The 17,136-nt window shown below is 46.3% G+C and overlaps 1 protein-coding gene across 9 annotated transcripts in view; it reads left to right on the top strand.

Annotated features, from left to right (window-relative positions):
- Nucleotides 1–17,136, top strand: part of LOC117235193 (3-phosphoinositide-dependent protein kinase 1) — a 407,170-nt gene that overhangs the window by 379,239 nt on the left and 10,795 nt on the right. Inside the window, exon 1 of one of the 9 annotated variants that reach the window (XM_033497002.1) lies at nt 5,979–6,071. The exons of 6 other annotated variants lie outside the window; for them this stretch is intronic. In XM_033497002.1, coding sequence (XP_033352893.1) covers nt 5,994–6,071 — 78 coding nt within the window. In that variant the 5' untranslated portion in view covers nt 5,979–5,993. Of the gene's footprint in view, nt 1–5,978; nt 6,072–8,869; nt 9,017–15,809; nt 16,411–17,136 lie in introns of those variants that run through there. 2 more of the 9 variants (XM_033497003.1, XM_033497006.1) reach the window with 2 other exon arrangements.

Genomic DNA, 17,136 nt, shown 5'->3' with positions numbered 1-17,136 from the left:
CACGCGCTCCTCGAGTGTCCGTTATCCGACGGCCATTTAGTCGGCTGGCAATAGGAGGCCCGCGCGTTTCGCATCGAAATAAATTTATAGGGGGCGTGCGCTAGAGAGAGCGAACAACTTCCAGGAACGAAAGGTCGATCGATCGTGGCAAGTGAACTTCCGTGATACTATCGACGTGTATTTATACGTGGGCGCGTTCGACGTGGACTCACCCTTGGATTACGATAACGCGTTATCAGCTTGGTGAGTGCAGAAGGGCGAGCGGGAAAGACAAAGGGAGAAAGAGCAAAAGATAGAAGGGCGAGCACAATGGCCGTGTGATTAATTACTTTGAAAAGTAGTAGAAAGCTAGAAATGATGGATGCTTGCCATGGTGAATGTATTAACCGCGAAACACAAACGAGTGCCAACGGATTATTCCTTGCGACTTTCTTCCGGAATCCAATAACGGTCGTTACACAAAGCAACGAACAATCGTCGGCGGCCGCTTACAGGGGAAACAGAAGGTGTGAACGATCTTTGTTCCATCGGTGACGAGGCGTTTCAACGAGACGAACGTTGCCGGAGAAGCTAAATTCTTCGCGTATTTTCAGACGATTCGCCGCTCTTCCCGTTTTCCACGCTCGTTACTTTTTCCGACGTCACTGGATGCACATAGCTAATATTCGACCGAATAACAGGTTTCTCTCGACACAAAGCCAGTTTTCGCATCGAAAGGAACGCACTCGCACTCCTTATATCAAACGATCCAAGGTCTCTAATGAGAAATCGCAATCTCCGTGATGGTCTCAATGCGATAATTCGCGTGCCATTAATCGATTCATCGCGTAATTTCGCGAGCATCGAAGAACGCCACGCACGCGGATATTAATTTTAAAGTGTATCAATTTATTGGCAATCAGGATTCCCTCGAAGGAAATTAAACGCTCGATTAGAAACCCGAGTATATCGCGATTTCCGGCTATTCGACGCTTCGACGGCCAGCCGCCGAATGGAAGTTTACGCGAACAAAGCGAAAGACGCGCGCAACGGCATAGTTCAAAGGTCAGACTCGTTGTCGGACGGTGTCTAACGGTGTCGTCGAAATTACAGAGATTTTGCCAGGTACCAGGCGGTTTTACCCGATAACCTCTCCAATCCTGATGAGTAGGTTTGCCGACTTGACGTCGCACACTGGCCAGACTAATGGAAAATGTTACGTGGAAATCCGATATTACGTTTTGACAGGCTTCCAGCGTGGTTGCCGTGGATTACGAACAGAAACATTTGGCGATATCGTCCATTCGCGCGTGTAAGCGTGGCAATTGCGCGTCCGTGTGAGTGTGTCCGCGTATGCATATACGAGACTCAAGCGACAAGGTACGGCGCGACGCGAGTCTCTATGATCGTGAAAAAGTAAGCGACGTTATCGAGCAACGGCGAATTTCGTTTCGGAGTCGCACGGCATCCTTATCAATCCGTAGCGACGTCGCCGGCATAAATATTTCCTTCCGGATGTCACGAGTATCGTGTTTCGAAGTGTCCGCTGATTTCTGAGAACGTTCCAAAGAGAAAATCAGTAGCGGGAAATTATCGCGAACCGCGCGGACGTTTTCCGCAGCGTTGGCGAGCAACGTTGACCGACGGTGAACGCATAGTCCCGCTATTTGTGGAGAATGTTAACGAAACTGATAACGATTGCCGATAAAACGGCACGTGGTTTTATCGTTCCGAAAAAAAACGCTCACGATCGTGCGAGTATTTAAATTTGGTCGGACTTAATCGGTCGGCAGCGAACCAAAAGCGAGCCTGTCTTTAGACGCCGCGAAGACACATTGTAGCTTTTTTACGTTAGAGGCTGGCGATAAACGGCTATGTTGGCATTCGCGTGATCGTGGACAAATCGGCCCACGAATTGTACATACGGTACAAGTGACTGCCTCGTGACACCGTCGATAACGAATTAAACAAACAAATCGAGAGTTGCGTCATTTGATATTTAAATTTATTATTGTCTTCGACGTTCTCCACTCTCGCTCGTTGCGAGGAAGATCGAAGTGAAAATGTGCTTCGATTAAATGTATGTGCAAACGTACACCTCCAATAGCAGCTTTTTTCCGTGACGTTACAAAGACATTTGCGTCAAGTTAATGAAACTCTTCGAAGTCATTTTCGCGTAGGACGAATTCCGTCGATCGAATCTCGTCGTTACGGAAACACAAGAGGAACGCCATTTCTTCGGACTCGATCACTGTTTCGCTTACGGACTTTCCGGGGGCATTGTTTACGATTGTCGTTATTCGCCTTTCTCGCCCGTACCGGCTCGCATGCACGTCCTGTGCGTGTGCATAATACAGACCGCACTTTATGGCATAATATAACGTTAGAGGCGAGTTGAATTTCTACTGGTATGCGAAGCATCTGCCGTTGTTGCGAGAATGGCGCGGACAGCTTTCCTTTTTTTCATATGTTTGCCCGTGTGTTATTTCGACCATTACCCGCGATTCTGTTGTACAAGCAAATCGATGTGAAAACAAGCGAGCAACTGCCGAGCATGGATATCAATACCGATTGTTATTTAAACTTCGCGTGGGCAAAAATAACTGCAGATGAACTGATAAATACGAAAAGCAGATGAACAAATATTGCGAAACGAGCGAGGAAATCGACTCGCTTGGTGTGCGTCTTGTTATTTTTGAGAAACGTCGTGTGCAAAAGAATCATTGGATCGTCAACTGCGAGGCAAAGTACTTGTTACTCCACACCAACGTGCAATGCGATACACACCTCGATGGCTACTTAACGAATTAATCGAAGTGTTGCTCGAACTTTGCAACTGCCGAAGTGTGCCACGCGTAAGGAAAATATCGCGATTCACCTTTGATTTTAAGATACGTGCGTGATCTTGGGTGGAAACGTGTGAACGAGATCACAGATAAGATGCATCGACGCTGGAAGTGCGTCACCAGAGATACCCTAGCATGGTCAGTCAAGGATTGTTTTCATTTAGCGATCGTTTATTTACCGGCAATCTCACCTGCAATCTCCGCTGGCCGGCCATCGAACACGTAATATTTTCATTCGCGCAATTCGACGAAACAGTGTCGCTGCGTAATCTTGTTTTCGTTCGTGGCGAAACTTCTTGAGCCGAAACTCGGTTCAGCATCGACAACGCATCGTCGATTCGCTCGTTAACCGAGAGATAAGAAGCTAGAAGAAACGAACGAGGCGAACTTGTCTTCGATTTCTCCTTAATCGAGGCATTTATTTCGCCAACGTAAAAAAATATTTACGCCGCCGCAAACATTTTTACCATATTTTTTGTACAACGGTCGTTATCCTTTGCTCGCATACTGGCCACTTGGTTTCGTTGCACGAACGATCTCGGCTTCTCCGACGCGCGATACCTGACAAAAATAAATTTCAATATATTTCTCGTCGATCGACGGCCTTCGAAGAACTGCCATCGATGTAGTCTCGAAGTGAAGCGAAGAAGGAAGCGCCAAGAAATTTCATCGGGATTCGAGCGGAGGGCCGTTTAGGTACTTGGTGCATTGTGTTGACGAGCGTTGTTTACCAGTTGCGCACCAGTGCCTCGTTGATACGAGAAGAAAACCGGTCACAGAACTGTCCTTCGAAAAAGAGAATCTCCCCGAGAAACGTTTGCGAAATGCCGCTGTGTACTTTTAATTAGCAGCTGGCTGAATCGCGGCAATTAATGGGCCAATTTTCGCGCGATCACGCCGCGATTACTTCGAACAACTCGTGGCTACGTTCGAGGTTCGAGGCTTCTGCTGAATTCTATTTGATTCTACTGTTCTTTCGGCTACCTTGGTTTTATCTGGTTTCAAGCACTTTCGATGTTTGCGAAATAATTAGAAGGATAAAAGTGCAATGCTATTATAACAAGGCCACCGTGATTTTTTGCTTACGATAGAAACGTATGCTGCGCAATAAATGAATGACCCACAGTAAAAACGATTACGGCTCGTGCAAACAACTTGGTGTTAAAAGCAAAGCTTTTAAAAACACGCCGCTTCTCTTTATAATTAAAAAGGAATATGGTATTCGTAAGGCCCACGCACATCTCGACGAATCGCGTTATTATGCGCGAACCACCTTGAGCAGACAGTGCGGCAAAGCCAATGTCCTTATTGTCGGTGTTATTACGTAGAATCGTATTTTTCAGAGGTCGTGCCGATCCGCCGATTTTGCTTGGATACCGATGTTTCTCGCGGCGACGCATCGTCGCGGCGCGAATAAAAACCGCACGCTCGTTTCACGCACCTTTCTCAATCAGCCTCGTTAAAAATACATTTTTTTTCTCATCGCGTGGCCTTGTTTACAAATCCATCGCGCCGGGCCGGAGCCGAAACTCGCGATTCGCCGCTCCGCGCAATCAGCCGGTAATAAAACGAATCAACCTCGTTAAAACGAACGAACCCCGTGTTCTTCGCCCTCTTCGTCGTCGCTTCCCCGTTCGTACAGTTTTCGTTCTTCCTGTAACTCTCTTAATCGTTGTTTCGTTTAAGCTCGTTCAAGATAAGTCTACCGATCGTTATCGAGACAAATTTCGAGAATGGCCTTTTCCGACAAGGGAGATACTTCTTCTTGCATCGATTACCCGAGGTCATCGATGACATGGGCAAATGCCGATCCGTCGTTTGGTCATCCACTTATCGTAGTTACCTTGGGGCGTTTCGTTCGCAAATTTTCCTCGCTCGTGACGTTGAATTCGAGCAACACGAGCGAGTATACACGGGCGTGCCTCTATCTCAGGATGATTGACGAAAAAGATCGACCGTCTCGTTGAGAGAGCAAATATTTTTCAGCTGGTCGTGCATACGCTCACGTCAGTTACGTCATAGGAATCCGCGAACGCGAACGCACGTCGTAAATGCGATCTGCGAATGTAAACACGTGTTCCTATTTTTCCTTTAACTAATCTACGCTATTAATATTTGTGTGCCAAGCGGCTTCATTTATAACCGTCTTTTATGGCCTCCTTTACGAGCAACACCCTCGCCAGCGTAACGCATATCCATCCGCCCAAATTCGTGCCTCTACGTCCCGTACGAAAATCGTCCTGTAATTTCTCTTCTTCTTTTGCGAATCGATCGGTGAAAGATTGCACCGTGTTGGACGCGTCGCAAACTTGTTGGATTAAATCGTCGGACTCTTTTCTCTTTTTTGTACATTCTACACACATGTAACCATCAAATTCGATCAGTAACTTCCTAGCGAAACTTGCAAAGTCATTGAACGCTACTCGAGGAAAGTAGGTCAGATTATATCCAAAGAGTTAGAGGATCGAACGTCGGATTAAGAATTCTCCGAACTCGAGATCGTTACAGTTTCATCTTCTACGCTCGTTAATCGGACTCGCACGAGAGGCGACAATCGGCGAGGTTCGCGATCGGTCGATCTTCGATACCCTTTGACACTGATTCTCTCAAACTTTTCCAAAGCGTTGCTTAGCTTCCGAGTTTGACTGTTTACGAGAGGGAAAAAAAGACGATTACGACAAGCGGCAGGGTGATAACGGGCTACGGCTTGCCTCAGACGTGTAACGGATCGTGCTTCGATCGTTAATCAGTCGCGCTTCGCAGGTGGTTCGATCCAGTATTAATCCGCGTGACGTAGCCGAGCGCTATTGTGTCGCGTTCTGCCGATTTGGCGGCTCATTATTATCGACGAAGCGCGCTCGCGATGACGCACGTTGCTGCACGTGCAGTAACGTTGATTCGACTGCAAGTCCTCGAGTGGAATATTGTTCGAAAAGAAAAAATATTTTCATTTCGCGGCTACGACGTTGCACATTGAGTACGCGCGAATTTAAACCTCTCGAATACCGTGGACGCGTTGTCATTATCGGTCCAAACAAACATACACGACGTATCGTTTTATCGTGGAAGATTAGTCAGTGCCGCAATACTACGTTCGAGGTTTGTTTGGGAAAACTTGGATCACGAACAGGAATTTGTCTGGAGAAAGTGTTGCTGACGAACAAAGTCATGGTGAAGCAAATATTTCCGATTGGATCCTGTGGAACCGTCCGAATAACATGGTTGCAGATGTGCTTTTGTCAGAAGGTAATTCGAACTCCAACTCGATCTCCGACGATTTTGACTATCGAGCGAGACAGTCTTTCTAGTGACACGGATCGATTGCTTTGGATCCTTGGTACATCCAAATGGTTCGTAGGAGTAACTGTTTTCTTACTTTTGCTTCCCAATTCGCGCACAAAGTTCACAGCTCGATCGTGACGTTTCGTGCGACGACGGGCAACTTGGGGGAAAATTACACGTTCCTTTGTTCGCGTTAAAACAATTCGCTCGCTTGCGCATTCAAAGCGTGAGCTACACGGAATCGACGAAACTCGGAAGATGTGGGTTTTCATCGAGTTAGCAAACGACGTTCTGTCGGCGAATACAAATCAGGTCATCCCTTGCGCGGTGGCACACCCACACGACCTCCCCTCCCTGTGTACCTGTCCGTTTCTGTCCACGGACCGTAGGACGGGGCGCCGGGACGGAAGTCGGCCCAAAGAATAGACGGCCACCTACGATCGATCAAAGATTCCACCGTTGTACCAATAAGTTACCGTGTTGACACGCTGCGTTAACCTCTGCGCCTTCGGAAATGCGGCCTTGAATATTGCTTCGAACGAGTACATTTTTATCGCTCCTTTTTTGTTTTAAAGGTTAGCAATACCGAAAGTTTGATTTTACACGTGATAAATTTGGTTACATTCGGAGAGGCAAGAATTTTTCTTTCTCGAAGTTTGCAAATGCTTTCGAGGGAAACGTGTTGAGCAAAGAAATGGGACGTCTCGTTTCCTGGTTTGATCGTGTAAACAAGGTATGCGGCAAGTGTAACTATTCGACTGCTACGTGCATAAGCATATATAAAACCAGTTTTTCATTAATCATCGACAAGAAGGTCAAGACACTCGTGTTCCAATGACCATCGATCATTAGGCACGTGATTCGAAATTAGTTCTAGAATCGTCTGATTAGAAAGCCATTTACATTTTCTCATAATTACTGTCTCTCGAATAATAGAGACACATTCGCTAATCATAATCATTCGCCGCTCCCTCGGGAAAGAGATACACGGTCCGTGAAAGGAAACTAAGATATTAGTCGTAACCTGTCCGCTGGAACTTGAAAAGGAAAAGCAGCGAGGCTGCAGCTGAACGGATACAAGCTTCATTTTCTAATTACCCTTAATCCGATCACGTTAATCATCCACGCGGCCATTAGCTGTCAGGTAGAAAGCTTCGACGACAAACGAGCCTTCGGCCCACTATGCCGCGGCCAAAATTCGCTTGGCATCGCGACAGTAAACACGTGCCATTGAGACGACCATGTTACGCGAACGCATCGAAACGACCCGACAGTCGCAAGCGCGATCATTCCGCGTCGTCTATCCCTTCGTTCGTGCGAGAGCTCCGCGGTTTTTAAAAACTACGATCGGCCGTAAAGACAGAACGAACGAATCGAGTGATTCGATAAAAGTGTACGACGAACGATGAACGACTCTGGACCGTGAGATGAATTTAAGCAGATTACAAGGATTTGGCTTGACCGACTTTACCACGATGATAATTTGTCGTTTGAACTTATCGGTCGAACGTTCTTGATTTCCATCACTTGCAACATCGTGACTTCGAGTCTCTCCTGTGCTCGGTGATTTTCTCGTAAATAGGATGCTGCTACACGTAAACGGAATTTTCCGACAGTTGTCAAAGTGTGCACCAAGAAACGTATCTATCGCAATATGTGTTTCGTCACGAGTGACCGTGACATTAATTTGCGAAACAAGACGACCACACAAATTTCAAAAGTAGCCAGATGCGATGGCGCCTCGGTCGTAGGCCGCTCAAGCTGATCTCGTTGTGTAATAGTGTCATAAATAAAAGGACCCCGTTATTACGCTATTATTAGTATCAGGTGACAGTGGATAGTTTTGTTCGGTAAGAGATCGCGACGATACCGTAAATGATCACGAACATGCTCGTCGACGGTGACTCGCGAGAAGGAGAATTCGCTCGTCGTTGACTGACTGATTAATTTGCGAACCAAGTTCTGTATATTGTTCGCAAACGCGTTCGGGAACGATAGAACGGTGTAAGGGGAGTTGGTGGTGGGTCGTAAACTTATTTACCGCAATCGTAGTATCGACCGCGAGCCGTAGATACGGTGCTCTATGTTATAAATGGACTTTGCGCACGTGTACATTTTTTTCCTGGCCTCGGCTGTTTACTCGAACGTGGCAACAACCGCACAAACGGATTGTTGTTTGTTTCCCGATTAAGAACGACATAACAGATTGTTACGCGAGCACTATCTTTCCTTGCTTGCGGATTTATATGTATGTATATAAAGGAACGTACGATACACGCAGGACGATTAGGCGTTCGATAAACGATATATTTTCGTCTAAAAGTGATATTAACGGATGTTCGTGGTCGAGTATCGGTATTGGTTCTTTCTTTTCGCATCCAACAGCGACGATAAGCGAGATAACACGCGGTGGAATGTTATAATTTCAGCGGTCTAACGATGCTCTTACCGGGATACCAAGTGGCGCTTGCAACTCGTGTCGCGGTTAATCGTGTCGTCGATCGTTCTACTGTTATCCCGAATGTAAAGAAGCGAATCGGTTGCAACAAACCAAGTATGTATTTGCCGTGTACTGTTGGAGGTAACCTCGTTCTCCGCCGGCCCAGATAAAGACGGTCTCGCTTCGGGAATCGAAATACGGTCAGACGATTTGCAGACGTTATACGTATATTTCTGGCGTGGTTGTTCCCTGCTCGTTTACGTGCACCTTATCGGTGGATCGCGTGGCCCAAGTGCGAGCTCTCCGCTTCGGGGATTAATTAAGAATCGTGATTTCTGAAATTCCATAACTATAATCGGCGCCCTCGTCGACAGGTCGAGCGAAACATTGCCTGATGAATGAGGTTCGAAGATCGACCGACACCCAGCCACCAATGATTCACGCAGCCTACGCGATTTACTATATTGCTGTAAGTGAACAGGCCGTCGTAAACAGCCGATAAACGGTACAAATACTTTTTTATTTATTGCCAGACGGCCATGCCTCGCATTATCGGTCACCGCGATACATTGCTCTCTCTTTCTCTCTCTCTCTCTCTCTTCCTCTCTGGCTGCCGCGGCACTTCGCTCGTGGTCGATTCGCTTTATTCGCATTGTTCTCTGCCATATTTCCCCGCTGCTCTCTTTTTCTAATTGCATTTCTTCCGCACGTCCACTATCCGGTTTCTCCTCGATTAATCCCCACCCTTGTTTTTTCCATTCATGCGATCGCGACGAGACGTTGTCTCGATCTCGCCTCCAGTAGGAAAATTACCGTGCAGCACGCGTGCACCCGTCTATTGACTTTTGTTCCTGCGTTTGCGACGATCATTTACGAGCGGAGGCCCTTTACGGGCAAGAGGATCGTTCTGCTATGCATTGCTTTCGTGGATCGTTGCATCTCAGTTATTATTTTGGAGCCGAACTATGTACTACTTTTCGACGCGAAAGAATTCTATCGTTGCGGCAGTACATACTCGTATATCGTATATCGGCGCAGCTTCGACCCCAAAATCGTTATTGCATGTTGTCGCGTCTTATCGAAGAGTTAAGTAATCCAATTCGATAAATACTGAGCACGAAAATTGATAAATGCGATTTTTGACTGAAAGAATGTGGAACGCGTTTGGAGAGGTGATTGGTCCGATTTCTAAATTAATGTCACCGGTGTAAGCACGACCTATCCGGTCGCGCGAGTAGCACGCGTTCAAAAGACAGAGCGCGCACGAAGGCGTTGTTAGCTCTAATCTGGTCGCGTACTCTCGCTCTCTTTCTTCTCTGGACCGCCGGCATCGTTTTTTCCATTCTTTTTCTTCCGCTACCTGCACCTCCACCCCCTCCTCCTGAAACCGTTCGCGTACGATGTAATCGATAAAACGTCATTCGGTGGACTTTATCGATATACCTTCGTAACGCACTATCGAGTGCAGGCTGGCGATTTCGCTCGAATTCCCAACTAATTAGTCACGTAAGCGCTAGATCCTGCAATCGGCGATCGGGTTGGAATTCACCGATCAGATCTGACGCGATTGCGCTCACGCGCCACGAACGTCGATCCGTGTCGGACCAGGGTCTGTTCTCTGCTCGCCACGCGATCGTTCGCTGATAACAACGAGACGAATACCGTTCGGTTGTGCGTGGCTGAAAACGCGCCAGGCGAGAAACCGATTAATCGAGGTTCACGCCGCGCGCCCGTTCAGGCGTTCGTCGACAACCGAACGAACGGCCGAACCTATGAAATTGAAATTTCGCTAACCGGCCATTCTCGCGTGTATACCTTGTCAGAACTCGAGGCTCCATATTAGCAGGGGAAATTACAAGGCTTCACTACACACGGCCGGAACTGGCGCGAGGCAACATTGTGTGGCCTTATTAAGAGTGAGATCGCCAGCAAAATAAATAGGGGAATTTGCATCTCATTCCACGGCAGATTCGTGGAAATTAGAGTAATTTCAAGCGTCCTGGCTATCGTAACGACCGTCTGGACGGCTGTTAATAATAGCTATTTAATGTCACCTCTCTCTTTCTTTCTCACGTTGGTGCGAGCTCTTCATCGGAACGATGAAATTTTTCTACCGGCAACTAGTACTTCGTATCCCACCCGCTATCAATTATAATTGCTCGGCGGATCGCGAGCAACTTTGTTTCGCCTTCTTCCCTTCATCCCTCTTTTTTTATCCAGTTAATGCCTCGTTGCATCTTTTTACACCGCACCTTCCTTCTTCCTTTCTTTTACCAACGATAAATAACCGACGGTGTTTCTCAACGGAATCTTTATAGATTTCTCCAAAAAGTCACCTTTTAGTCACGAAATGTTGCCGGCTTAGCCTTAGCCAAAGGACGGACCGATTATCTCGATGCTTTCCTGTTGCAGCCCACAACGATTGAAATCATTGTTTTATTGGCGACGCCGGTGGCGCTCCTTTATTTGCGCCACGTCCGTAAGGCTCGTGCATTCATTAATTAGTCGACCATTTATTTTGCCGAACCTGACTGTTTTTCTTGCCCGCGTCGTCCTGCGTTCGATCCAACAAAGGCGAGGTGGGCAAGCTCGCTATCATTTCACCGCTTATTATTATGACACGCGCGTCGAATGACGCGACACCGTGCACCTTACTCGTCCTCCGACCGATCTCAATATTACGTTTTAAGAAAGCCGCGCAGCGTCGTGCCGCGATCATTTCTTAGCGATTGGTTCGCAAGTGATTCGCATAACGATCGCCTGTATGATAAACCATTAATCACCCACGCGTTGCATAGCATGCACGAGTGTCTAATCTATTCTGTTTGTCTAAGACAAAGAAGCGCGTTTACTATTCTTTGAACTCTATCGTCGAGTATGTACACAAAATACGATTCAATGTAACCACCTTTAAAATGATCGCGTAAAATAGAAGTCTCCAATTAATATCAGCTTGGCGTATGAAACCTGTTACATTCAGGTAGAATGAAAAATAACCGTTCAGTTTGAAAAAGCGCATTGGATTTCAGCCCCATGTTCAGAACATGAGATAGCGAATCAATCTTTCTACGAGGCTAGTACATATAAAGTTTCTCTCGCTAGAAACAGATAGGACAAGGAACAACGTCCATTCTTCGACGATTAGTCAGTCACTCGCGGGTTCGTGGCTGATTTTCCAGCAATTTTCTGCCGCCGATATTAGCATCGGTCGCGCAAAATTGTACCAGATGATGCACCATGTCCATACGGGCTTTCACATCGAAGCGCACCGACATTCTACCAGGAACACTAAACTTTATCTGCAATTTCTATCTTGCAACTATTATCTACCATTATCGACTATCACCGAACATGTGAAAAAAATGACGCATTACATAATCGTTACAGTTCAGTTGTTAGATTTCAAAACACGGTAAGATCGAAAAGAAAAATTTGTTTTCCGTGCTTTGCTGAAGAGTGTTGTTGTAATAACGATACAAAGGTAATGTCGTACCTCGGTTTCATATTTGCTTCAAAGAGCACAGAAACGCTTTTTTAATATTCCCATGGAAATGACGGCGTTCAACGGGAAATTAGAACGATCAAAGGATAAATTTTCTTTGCCGGATATCGATGCAAATTTTCTGCATTATATAGACAAGGCCGCACGTGTCGCAACTGTTCCAATTACATTTATATGTTTGCACAATTGTGTCTCTTTATTGCTTTATACGCACCGCCTGCACGTAGGGGAGCGATGATAAGTACATATAAGCATTTATATTAACTGTTAAAATATTATACAACCTTGTTGTGCTTTGATTGCCGCGATTCGCAGTGCAATCCTCGAGAGTTAAATTCCACTAATCACTGTCTTACGATTTTTCTTCAATTCTACGCTAGTGGTGCTATCTAAAACAATGACAACCGCTTGTCAAGTTTCTGTTCAATTTCTGCAATGAATTTCTTTCGATGGAGCGTAGGTTTCGAGGACCAGGATATAGATAGATGCGGGGAAGCCGTGCCTGTTATTTCGGAAGCTAGGTCGGTTTGGCGAGAAGCAAAACGATACCGAGGACTCGATCGAGCAAACAATGATTCGACTATTCCGAACGGCGTGTATATTTCAGTATTCGGCGGCCTTCGCCTGAGCTACCAGGCCTCGACAAAGAGAAAGGGAGCAGGAGAGGGGAAAAAAGGGGAACAAGGATTTGTTTTCATTGACATACCAGAGCGGAGCTCGGCTCGTTTCGCAAAAATCTATTTTCGCGCGCTAATTATGTAGCAACGGTAACACGTCACGAGGCTTCTCTGCCGTCTCTCTCTCCGCCATGTTGTATTTTGCCTTCTGTGTGCCGCCAGTTGGTCGGCGGCGGATGATTATTTGCACTGCGACGAGGCACTGGAACAAACGATCACGATAATAGCGTTCCAAGTTCGATGACTGCATGACATATTAAGCGGAAACCTCCTATCCGGATAAAAAATGTTTCTTTTTCCAGTCATTTCGCGAGATGATCGAGTGCACGAGACGCGCGATCACGCTTGCGCTTTCCATCCGCGTTTTCCTTGTTTACTTAAGTCATGTTCGGTCTCGATGACTCTTCCGTATTCCAAGATCGGCCGATCAAATCTTTCCACGCCTTGCATCGCAAGACTTTGATCGGTGTCTAACGCACGCCGTTATACATATGTACATATTTACTTCGAACAAGTTGGCGCGATTACGAAACGCTTCGAAGTGAAATTTTCGAAAGAGAGCGGATAACGTACGTCGCGATCCGTGATTCAAGGCAAACTGATCGCGATTCCTTTGAAATCAATATTCAAGGTAGGCAGGTGGATGACTCAAAATGGAAGAGGAGTAAATCGGTCCGAAATCCGGCTGATCAAAATATGTATATGCATCTAGCCGCGGATGACTAGACGCTGACTCTTGCTGCGACGATATAACAACAGGCAATTATTCATTTAAAGAAACGATAATGTCCGCTGATTCGCGGAAGAGTCAACAACTGCGAAACCATTCCTGGTATGCTGGACTTTGTCGTTGCGTTGCATTCCATTTTGTGTGCAAGAAGATTCGCCGCGGGGCAAGTAAACAAGATATTAGCGGTTGAACGTCGGGCAACAATATATATTTATTATTAAATGGACTAGACAGTAATATTAATCGGTATAGCAGAGACAGCCTGTCGTCAAATATCGCTCGACCAGGCATTTACGAGCAACAGGGACGATTCCGTAGTTCGACTGCACGAACAAATGAACCGAGATTTGCAAAATGAACGACCATTGTCATCGGTGCGCGGAACCATTCGTCATGGCTTCGAATTAAACAAGTGGCGTTGAACGAAGCACGAAAATGTTTAACCTCGCCAACGCTGATAACTCTATGCTTAAATTGATAATCTCGTGTCCTCTCTTGCATGTTTTTCTTTTTCTCGTATGTTGTCATCTGACATAACAGCAAACATGAAAATAGAAGTGCAACTGTTTCTTAAAACCTCGATAAATATAGTTGCAGTTCTGATTTCCTATAAAATGACACTGTCAATTTGATAACTACCTTTATCGTTCGAGAGGCGTCACGATTTTCCGTCGTGCGGCGCCGCGGAGCAACCATTACACAATTCCATTGTACGTACAATATTTGTTATGCGATTTGTAGATACACGTATACGTATAGGTAGGGCCGCACACAACGAAAAATAACGTGGTTGATGTACTGCATTCTTGAGATTACGCGTGAACTACTTTTCGAGAGAATGTGTTGCGATAAAATTTTTATCGGTCTGTTGCGTGCCCGATTGTATCGAGCGTGCCGTGATTAGGTTATCACGCGGTGTTTTCAAAACTGCCAACAAACGATAGACCAATAATCAACAAACGTGATAGGGAAAATACCGAAAGCTTGTTTCTTCACAGAGTAAACTGTATCAATATCTTCGGAATGTGTTCGACCACATGACCACCTTTACACGTACAGGTAATCGAAGAAAAATGGGAGAAAGAGACGAAGATGTAGAAAACTCGACCGGTAACTCGAAATTGACGTCGAACGGATACTAATGGTTAGAGAATGGTCGAGTTAGCGAAAAACGCGTAACTCATTCTTTCACATTCGAGACGAAATGAATAAACGTAAAGGAGGCTTTAAAAGGATAAGCGTTTAAGCAGCTATGGAAGAGGGAATGCTAAGTGGCAGGGTAAAGAAGAATACTAAGAACTAAGGAAAGCATTCGTCGGGATACTCGCGGAGAACCGACCGGATGCAACGCCAGAATGGGAGTGCAAGCCTCCGCGCGCACAAGAGTCCGTTACTCGCATCGGGTATTTCCCAGAACGCGACTATAAACAAACAAACACACCAAGAGAGAGAGACAGGGCACTGTGCGCGTGTGATCCATGCCCTCCCTTCCAAGGCAACAGCACCGACGCGACGAGCCAGAAGTTCGACGGGGCTGGGAGGGGGATGAGAATACTGGCGCCGTCGGTTGAGTAACCCCACCAATATCGTCGCGCATGCGCACTCCACGGGATTCCCCAGCCGTCCCCTACTACCGGTCATCTATCCGAGTCCCCACCACGGCGCCTCTTTTTCTCTTCTCCTTAGGCGGTGGTCAAATTCGCACGTAAAGTCGTTGTGAACGTTTGACTATGATGACAAACTATCCGCAGTGTTTACTGTCGATAGTCCACTAATCTTAGAGAAGAATCGAATTTATCCGTTATCGAGAAACTCGTTCGTTGCATGGTCCCATTATCTTTTTAATGCAAAAGAAAATAGACGCCTCGGGGTAATCGTATGCCAGGAATGCGTAATGACTCTGTCTCGAGCTGCTTTCTTCGACGCAATGCTTTGTGTTGTCAAATACTTAACATTCTAACGTTCCCTGCACCGATTCTATTCGTTCAAGCATACGCTCATAAATCGTCGCAGCGATATCGCAGCGGTATCGAAACGTTTGTCTCCAATTTCACGTAGCATTTGTCGTTTCGATTCGAAATGCCACGCGACAGAAATTCTTTTCAAATATTCCCTTTGCGTCGTGCCACTATCGACAAACTCGCTTCTCCAAAGGACTAGTCCTCTCGAGCAGGTAGACGAATCTTTGAGATTTCGAAAATATCTCCCCGAAGGTATTTAACGGAACCACGACAGAAGAAAATGATATTATCCCTGCGTCCGCTGTCTTCTGTTTTTCGTTCCACGGTGTTATGAAAAAAAAAGAAAAAATCCAGTGGGACAAGAAAAGAAGAGAAAGACTGAAGGTGTCTCGATGCTTTCATTGCAATTTTCGCACTTGACCGCAGGGGTAAGCGTGCTTTACGATCCGCGGTAAGATTACCATCAATGCTGGAGGTGGACGGATCGCTACCCCTCGATCTCCCCTCCATCATTCCCGGATGCGGGTTTGGTGTTCGGGTGGTGGAAAAACGCATGGTGGGGCTTGATCGAGTTGGGGGGAGGCTTGCCGCCAACGAGTGGTCAATGGTGGGGGGAAAGCGCGGGTTAGCAGCCGGGACACGCCAGGCGTAGAATTCAGTAAGCGAACGGCTCTCAACGGCCACGAACGTGTTTTTCGTTCTTCGGTTCCCGCGCATGCATATATATGTATGTATATATGTACCCGAGACTGATTCGAAAGAAACATAATCGAGACGCTGTCTAAAATTCGCATCATAACTGTAACGAACAGTCGCGACACATACCCGGTTTTACGAGAGTTCACTAGCAAAAACAGTTCTTTGGTTTCTTCAATTTTCCATTCTTCAATTTTATTTCCGCAACTGTGGCTTTAACAATTCAAACTGGATTCCAACAAGCAGTACGTGTCGCGATTACATCGCGGCTACCGGAGGCTTAAAAAATTATTCAAGGTAAGAAGAAAATACACCCCTACGACAATCCCGTAAACCGAGAGCGCGCGCGCTAGATAAAGAAGAAAAATAACGAACCAGTCCGCGAAAGGTGTGATCGAGTGTGACGCCGCGCGGCAACTCCCGTCCAAGTGCCTGTTCTTGCGGAAACAGAGGGAAACTCTAGGAACGTTTGTTCCTGTTTACAAATCGTTTGATCAGATCCTCGCGAAGTGTCGCTTAGGGAATTATTCGTCGTGACAATGGGCTAGCGCGTTTCAGCCAATCGCGTCTCAACGAAACTCGATTGTTTATCATTCGTGGAAATCCGCCGAAATGTTCGACCTGCTCCGCGAACAAAGCAAGCCTAGAACCATTCTATTCTTCCGTTCAGTCAAATATCTGAGAATCGTCCGAAGCAACGTTCCCACGGATAGCGATACTATTCCCGACAAGGAGAGTGTGGTAACTTTGTACTCAAAAGGCGCGTCTTCTCAGTGACCGGTAATTATTTCGTTGCTGCAATCGGATAATTTTCATCTTTCTTTCATGCTCGACTCGGCTGATCACGGTTGTTCGATCCTTGATTTTTTTCCTTGGCGGGAAAATTCACGGAGTTAATCTCGCGTCAAAATGTCAAAGCGTCCCGTAGGTCGCTAGAATTCTCTCTCTCGCGCGATTTCGAAAGAAGACGACGCGTCGTCGGAATTTCTTAAAATTCCTCGAACTGAAAAATGATGATCGAAG

This window comes from Bombus vosnesenskii, unplaced genomic scaffold, assembly GCF_011952255.1.
Source record: "Bombus vosnesenskii isolate JDL3184/JDL3185 unplaced genomic scaffold, Bvos_JDL3184-5_v1.1 scf7180000013314, whole genome shotgun sequence".
Taxonomy (NCBI): Eukaryota; Metazoa; Arthropoda; class Insecta; order Hymenoptera; family Apidae; genus Bombus; species Bombus vosnesenskii.
This window is presented reverse-complemented; position numbering and strand designations above follow the sequence as displayed.